Source organism: Strongylocentrotus purpuratus, unplaced genomic scaffold (assembly GCF_000002235.5).
Source record: "Strongylocentrotus purpuratus isolate Spur 01 unplaced genomic scaffold, Spur_5.0 spur5_scaffold_21, whole genome shotgun sequence".
NCBI lineage: Eukaryota > Metazoa > Echinodermata > Echinoidea > Camarodonta > Strongylocentrotidae > Strongylocentrotus > Strongylocentrotus purpuratus.
In genome coordinates, this window is record NW_022145607.1 from 15,782,534 (window position 1) to 15,791,362 (window position 8,829).

General features: G+C 39.8%; 1 protein-coding gene across 1 annotated transcript; it reads left to right on the plus strand.

Moving 5' to 3' along the window:
• The first annotated feature begins 5,934 nt into the window (after positions 1–5,934).
• LOC115927878 (toll-like receptor 4) lies at positions 5,935–8,566 on the plus strand. The gene is made up of 2 exons (XM_030994180.1): positions 5,935–6,028; positions 8,058–8,566. The coding sequence occupies exons 1-2, from the start codon at positions 5,935–5,937 to the stop codon at positions 8,564–8,566; spliced, it is 603 nt and encodes a 200-aa protein (XP_030850040.1).
• The last annotated feature ends 263 nt before the right edge of the window (positions 8,567–8,829 follow it).

An 8,829-nucleotide genomic window follows, 5' to 3' on the forward strand; every position in this document is an offset into this window, starting at 1 on the left:
CGATTCACACGCTGTTGGCGGGATTAATCGCAACTGATCTCCCCTTCTTTTCACTCTTTTCTTTCTTCTTCCTCTTTTTGTTCCTTTTTTTTAGCTCTCCTCGTTCCCTTTTCCTTCCTTCTCTCTTTTTTTTGCTGGGTCGGGAGAGGCAAGGGCCTTTTGCCCCCCCCCCCAGACCCCGATCTTCTCTTTCCCTTATTTCCCTTTTCTCTCTCTCTCTTTTTTTTCCTCCTTTTTTTCCCCCTTTGTTCCCTCCTTTTTTTCCCCTTCCTCCCCCCTTGTTTTTCTTTTTACTTCTCCCCCTTTTTTCCCCTTTTTTTCTCACGGGGGGGGGGGGGGGGGGGGGGGGTCCGGGCCCCGGGCCCCGGCCCCCTGGATCTGCCATAGTAATATGATATGATATTGATATGTGGTATTATAGATATATCGACTGCTATAATGAGAGGACTGGCTGTTTGCGTAGGCTGAAGGGGTCATGGCAGGATGCAACTTCCCTTAGAGCCAGTATAGAAACAGCCAGGCCTCGAATATTGAAGCAGTCGATATATCTGTCATATACCGAATTGACACAACAATATACCATGAATTCTTACCTTATCCTTTTCTTGAGTAAAGATTTGTTAAAACATCACAGAAAATCTGAGACACTGTCTGTTAATCTTCGCTGGAAAGATGACTGATTGTTACAATCATTCGGGAATCGCAGACAAAAAGCACTGTATGGTATCTGCGCTCGTACAAAGAAAATTTTAAGACGTAAACCACTGGGTATCTCATCAAAATTTTACTATTTTCCCGGTACCCAGAATCTTTCGGGAATCTCACTCATTAGCTATTGACCGTTTCTAGCATTGTTCGTTTCATTACGGGAACGGCTAACATCAATTTTCACCAATCAGATGGCTATATTTCTAAAGAGAGGTATATAATTAAATATACAACTTTAACATTACTGGAAACAGGAAGAACATGTAATGATATTGATATTTCTGTACGATTTCTGTATATTTTTTTTTATTACTTGTAAATGTTTAAATGTTTCTCCAAAAAAAAAAAAAAAAAAAAAATGACTTTCGGTCTCGTCTGAAAACATATATAATTGTCTCTTGAACCTATATTTTAGTTATGATTACTAATTTAAAACATGATCAGTGGCGGATCCAGGGAGGGGGGCCGAAACGGCCGCGGCCCCCCCTATTGGCGGCGCAAAAAAAAGGAAGAAAAGAAGAGAAAAAAAAAAGGAACAGAGAAGAAAAAAAAGGAGAAGAGAAAAGAAAGGAGGAGAGAAAGGAAAAAAGAAGAGAAAAGAAAAGAAATCTCGAGCCGCGGATTCAAAGTTAAACGTTAAGAACAGCCCCTGCGCTACAAAGGTCATCACTCTGAAGTGAGAAATTTGAAAGGGCACAATATTTGGGTGTCTTTTAAATAGAAGTTATATACTCAACAGTCAAATTTTAAATTAACGGTAGGGCCGCTTCACAACTCTTATTTTGCCCTTCATTTGGATTCAGCTAATACCAACTCGCTTGTGCTTGTATTTAAACTCATGTTGGTAGTAATCATGGACAGGGGCGGCAATCCTGGGCCCGATAGGGGGACACGTCCCCCAGGAAATTTAGAAATATAGCTAGAAAGAAATATAGCGGAAAGATATTGGGCTCAGGGATTTTCTAGAATGCATAATTTCAGCATTCAACATTGAAAAAATCTCGCTTGGTCGCTACGCCCCGGCCGGCCGCGGCCCTTGCCCGATAACACAAAACTATGACGCTCCCGGCCGTGATTTATCCATGGTTGGTGTAATAGATCTTTTTTTCCATTTCATTTATACAAACCTAATCGTGTGCCATCACAATCATGATTGTTTCATTTTCCCTTTAAAGCAGGCGCGTAGCCAGGGACGGTAGGGGCAGTAAGATGACATAGGACGAAAAAGGAGCAGACAAAGATACATTTTTGAAAATTCTGACAAGTCGAGAACGGTACAACGAATCGTCTTCTCGGGAGGGGGACAACTGAATTCAGACAAGGATTGGAAGTTGAGAATGGTAAAACGAATCGTCTTCTTTGTCTAATAGTTTAATGAAACGTCAGAAGTTTACGCGCTACGCGCGGGCCGGGAAAACTGAATTCAGACAAGGATTGGAAGTCGAGAATGGTTAAAACGAATCGTCTTCTTTCTCTAATAATTTAATGAAACGTTAAAGCTTTCGCGCTTTGCGCGGGAGAGGGGGGGGGGGACTCATTTCAGACAAGGATAAAGAGTCGATGACGGTACAACGAATCGTATTCTTTCTCTAATAATTTAATGAAATGTTAAGCTTCCGCGCAAAGCGCAGGAGGGGGGAGCTGAATTCAGACAAGGATTAAGAGTCAAGACAAACAACGTATCATCTTCTTTCTCTAATAGTTTCATTAAACTATGAAAGGCCAAAGCTTCCGTGCTTCGCGCGGGAGGGCGGGGGGGGGGGGAGGTGGCTGAATTCAGTCAAGTTATAAGAGTCGAGAATGGTACAACAAATCTTCTTTCTCTAATAATTAATGAAAAGGTCAAAGCTTCCGCGCTTTGCGCGGGCGGGAGGAACCTGAATTCAGACAAGGATTAAGAGTCGAGAACGGTTAAAACGAATAGTTTTCTTTCTCTAATAATTTAATGAAACGTCAAAGCTTCCGCGCTTCGCGCGGGAGGGGGAAAACTGAATTCAGACAAGGAATACGAGTCGAGAATGGTACAACAAATCGTCTTCCTTCTCTAATAATTTAATGAAACGTCAAAGCTTCCGCGCTTCGCGCGGGACGGGGGGGGGGGGGGGGGGAGCTCAATTCAGACAAAGATTAAGAGTCTAGAACGGTACAACAAATCATCTTTTTTCTCTAATTATTTCAATTTAAACTATAAAAGGTCAGAGCTTCCGCGCTTTGCGCGGGAGGGGGGGGGGGTTCAGACAAGGAATACGAGTCGAGAATGGTACAACGAATCGTCTTCCTTCTCTAATAATTTAATGAAACGTCAAAGCTTCCGCGCTTCGCGCGGGAGGGGGGAAACTGAGTTCAGACAAGGATTAAGAGTCTAGAACGGTAAAACGAATAGTTTTCTTTCTCTTATAATTTAATGAAACGTCAAAGCTTCCGCGCTTCGCGCGGGAGGGGGAAAACTGAATTCAGACAAGGAATACGAGTCGAGAATGGTACAACAAATCGTCTTCCTTCTCTAATAATTTAATGAAACGTCAAAGCTTCCGCGCTTCGCGCGGGAGGGAGAAACTGAATTCAGACAAGGATTAAGAGTCTAGAACGGTACAACAAATCATCTTTCTCTAATAATTTCAATTTAAACTATAAAAGGTCAAAGCTTCCACGCTTTGCGCGGGAGGGGGAAAACTGAATTCAGACAAGGAATACGAGTCGAGAACGGTAAAACAAATCGTCTTCTTTCTCTAATAATTAATGAAAGGTCAAAGCTTCCGCGCTTCGCTTGTAATGGGGGGGGGGGTGGCAACGAGCTGCCCGAATATGAGTTTTTTTTGTATATCTTTTCTTGTTTATTTTGTTAAACACTTTCACAATATTATGGTCAAATTGTTGCTCGATCACCAGCCGAATTGTGAAACCAGAAAATTACTTTTTCGGGCAAGAGGCTATAGCCCCCCCCCCCGATGAAAATGTCAAAAATTGTACCGGTATGGTGCTTCTAATATGACCTTGAAAAAACGGTCTGCGCAATTTGGGAATTTCCGCCCCCCCCCCCCCCTATTGGAAAATCTGGATCCGCGCCTGCAATATCCTATTTATGCATAAATTCTTCCACTATCCTCTGTTCGCGTCCTTTCTACCCATATTGGATTGTGAGAATTAAAATCCCCACATCATTATCACTTGATTCTTATAATATAATATCATTTCGTCGAGCGCTGGATCCGTGATTCGGGCCCAGTTATTTAAGGGACACTTGCGGGTTGATGGGGGGGGGGGGGGGGGGGGTTCACGATGAATGGAATACAAATGGTCACAAGACCCTCATTAGTATGTGTGATATCTTTTCTACATTAAAATGTACATTCATAAGGTAATACCCCAATATTTGAACAAATTATGTAACCCGAATCAGGTATCAGAGAGTGTAGCCTCGGTCCAGCTATTTAGCGGCACTGGCACTGCGACCTCACAAATCTAAAAATCTTTGCCATGTAAAGAGAAACAAACATTGAAGTTACACTGTATCTCTGATAATCGTATCACAATGTAGGGTATATATATCAATGTCTAAAAATTGTATATTTACGCTTTGAGATTTCCTTTTGTAGGTGCCCCTTTTTCGCAGGAAGTGCCCGTTTTTGTTGGTACCCCCCCTCCTACTTTGAAAGACGCTCCGCCCCCCTAAGTGGTAATAGAAGTAGTAATTCTATAGTAGCAGCAGCAGCAACAGCATCAAAATCATCATTTGATAATAAGCCAACACTATGAAATACTAAACTGAGTATTTCTGTAAATATGTTTTTTTTATGATTACACTTAATTGATACAATTGACATGAAGAATATTGACCTTGGATTCTGCACCATGATATTTACTCTCATAGTTGTTGTTATCACAGGGCGAGTATTGATTTCAATGTTATCTTTCTTCGACCAAACCTAAATCAAAAGTCGCCATTGCACATTCAATATATTAATCTCATCAACACGTTGCACTGGAATTGGAATAATAGGCAACAGGCCATAAATTATGAGAATTACGGATCTATATATATATTTTATGACATACAGACAATATTTGTATCATGTACCTTGGCAACAACCGAGATCCTGTCTATGACCATCTTCAACATTTTCTTATGCAAGTACTGAATATCTTTCCCCGAAGTATACAGACGCATTATATATATTGTGTCGTTTCACATAATGCTGGGGGTTATGGGCAATTCGGTCCCAAAACAGCATTTCAACAAAACGGAAACCGAAAGGTATTTAATTAAATCAGTTTCACATGGAGAGAACATTGGTATTCAAATATTTGGGTACAGGTTATAGAGTGAAGATTTTATGGGATCTCATTTATCCCCCCCCCAAAAAAAATCTAATAGATATCGTAGTTTGAACTCATCAAATTCCGTTCTTACCCTATCAATTTAAAAGACGCTATAATTTACAACAGCAAAAGGTGTTGTGGCTATGACTACGTCAGAGATCCTTCAGAATAAAGACACGAATTTAATGGTGGTAAAGAGATACTCCGATGATCAAGATACATTAATCTTGATCTAAGGAGACACGAACGAACGAACCCAATTGAAGTAGATATATGTAAAGATAATGAATTTATTATTGTATTTCTGAATCTTAATCAAGTTAACTTGTTAATAATCAGTTGTTTCGGAAAATCGATAAGCTATAGGAACTTAATGACGGCATTAAATATGGCGGGGCGGGGGTAACTAGACTGAGGAAAACCTATGATAATTCACTCCAAAGAAAAAATTCAGAGCATCTTTTTTTTCCCTAAATTTTTTTTTTTTTAAATTCTTTTAATTTGATAACACTGTGTAAATGAGAAAGTAAATCGAGGAAAGCACTAACATGACAAATTACTTTGTTTCTATTCATTCTGTTCTGTTTTGTCGTTGCTGAACAAATGTGTTTTTACTACTAATTATCATTGTGCATAATAGTGCATTGAAGGCAATAACAAGTTCCAGGTTTAAATGAAAATTGTGGCCTAGGAAGTTAATGTATATATAGCCATCCTTCCCCAAGTATCAATATAGGAACACCACACGAGATATTTTTGTGTTCAGTTTTGGTGTTTCACAACTAGTCTTGTATTTCTATCTTCAATCGCAATCATGTCACTTGAATTTGAATAATATCAAATCTGGGATTAACAATTATAAGGTTCGTTTCACTTTCCCTCATAATTTCAGCTCTTTTGACCAACATGGCTGAAACAAGATTGATCCAGCTTACGGTTGTTTTATATCTGACCATCTTGACAGCTACAGAAGATTCATTCCAGCATGTTGAACTCACAAGTAACCGTCCTAACTGTCGGTCTGGTCCGTTTCATAGACAAATCTCCTGCCAGAAAATGGGACTCTTTCAGGTTCCACGAAACTTGTTTCCAGGTGTAGAAGAACTTGACCTTTCCTCTAATTTAATCGTTCGTCTTTTTAATGCGTCATTTAGTTCATACCAACGTCTAACGAGCTTGTCACTATTTAACAATTATATACAACACATCTCTAATGCAACCTTCATCCATTGTCAGAACTAGTTAGTCTGAAACTGGGTAAAAATGCTCTTTTACCAACCATCACATCTTATATGTTCATAAATTGTACAAAATTATCTTATCTAGGTTTTAAAGGGCCTTCGTTATATACCATTCCCGGCAACATGTTGAAATGGCTCCCTAATCTACGACTGCTTGATCTACGTGTCTCTCGAATTCGCCGTATCAACATAACTTCTTGTTGTTCAGGAGTTCCTAAACTGACAATAAATCTACGGTTGAGTAAAATCATGGCAATAACACCAGATACATTCAGAATTAACTGCAAAATACATCGATTTGACCTCAGCTTACTTACACTGTTCATGACTGATCAGCACTCTATCTCATCCATACGCTCATCATCTCTGGTCTTCGATCAAATGGGTATGTCGCCAGGTCTGTGGGGACCATTCTTCAAAGGTATATCACATTCTGAAATCAAGGAGCTTTCGTTACAACACAATTTTTAATAGGGGTCGATTGGCATTACTTTGCGCTTTTGCAAAGCAAATGGCTGAAGGTTCTGGACCTTTCACGTAACAACCTGTCCAACGTCACCAAATTGGGATACTTAGATTTACCTTTAGTTGCTACTCTTGTTCTAGTTGATTGTTCTATTAATGACATAAAGCCGATATATTTTTCCCGCATGAAAGGCTTACGGCTTCTGGATCTGGGTTTAAATAAAATCAGGGATATTAATGCAGTTAGCAATACATGGGATTTAAACGTGCAAAAAATGGACCTCCAAAAAAACAACGTGTTTACTATTCACGCAAGCTCATTTAAAGGATTGAAACATTTGACACATTTGAACTTGAGGGGAAATGTTGATTTACAAGTTATCAACATAACAGCTTTTACAGATTTAATTAGCCTCCGGTACTTGGATTTATCGGGATGTTATTTACGAGATGTATCAGTGTATTTTCCTAAACTGGAAACTTTCATCTATAGCGATTGTACGGAGCCTTACAACTTGCTGGTATTCCGACTAATTTTCTTAGAAACCGGGTCCATTAAACATTTATTTATGAGAAATGCTAGCATAAAAAAATTATGGGCGCCGTACTCGGGCAATACTATCTCTCTGTTTGAAGGAATGCGAAATCTAACAAACATTGATTTAAATGGAAATCCAATCGTGCGACTACAGTCAGGGTTATTCTTAGATCTCTTGTTTCTCGAAGAACTAAATTTGGGCGAATGTCAACTCGTAGAGATTGAAGCAAAAGCATTCGAAGGTCTTCAAAGTATAAAGACTTTGTACTTACAAAAAAATGCATTACAAATTCTTCCATGCGAAGTATTCCAGAGTGTGGGGCAATTGTGGACTATTCATCTAGATGGCAACAAATTACATTATCTCGATAGAGACCTATTTGCCAATTCTACAAAACTTCAAAATCTGACTCTTGCTGATAACAGCCTGACTACGTTCAACCATAGCACATTTGAACCGATTCTTAACACGCTAAAATTTATTAACATTTCTGACAACGAATTAGGTTGTACCTGTGAATAAAATGGCTCCCTATATGGCTTAGAGGGTCCATCACGCTACTGAATGAAAACGACACAATTAAGGTGCTCACCTGTCTCAATAGAGGCACTGCGAGAAAAGCCACTGATGTCATTCGACCCAGCAAAATTATGTGGTCTAAATATGGCTCTGTACTGCACATTTCCTCTTGTAATCGCTTGGATTCTCGTGGTTTTGATTGTTGCCTATCGTTATCGCTGGTTCTTGAAATACAAACTATTTCTCCTGAAATTGGCTATCATAGGTGATCGGGAGATCCAAGACGCTCGAGAATTTGACGATTATGAATTTCATTTTAACGTCATGTTTGCAGAGGAGGACGAAGAGGGGTTCAGAGATCGCTTCCGTCCAGCCTTAGAAGAACTGCTTCCGGAATACGAGAGGAATCTCTATGGTGATAATGACCTTCCGTTGGGTATGCATTACTATGATGCAGTTCATTACGTCGTTGAGAAGAGCTACAAGACCATCGTGTTGGTCAGTAGGGCCGCTATCCAGGATAACTGGTTCGTCATCAAGTTTCGAACCGCTGCGGATCAGGTCAATGACACACACATAGAGAACATGGTGGTGATCTTCCTGGAGGACATTCCAGATGATGAGCTTCCATTCTTGGTGAGGCTGTACCTGAGTGATCGTAAACCATACCTCAGCTGGGAGGAGGAGGAGGGATTTCAAGAGTACTTCTGGCAAAAATTGACCAAGATGTTGAAGATAAATCTGAGATGCAACAATGTCATCCCTCCCGAGTAACAGCATTGAAATACAGATGTCCTGCGTATTTCATTAGAATATAAGAGATGGTTTCTTTTTCCGAAATGAAAATAAAAAAAGATCCGTGGCTTCCAGAAGAATCCAGTGGTTTGAAATTCAGTTGGAGTGTGTAGTGTGTTTGGAGGGATGAACCCTATATGTTCCTTTAAAATATCTTTGTTCGGAAATAGTGATTCTTCTAATCCTAGTTTCCGAAGAGCTGTCTATAGCACTATGAAAACGATGCATTAAGTTGACCGTTC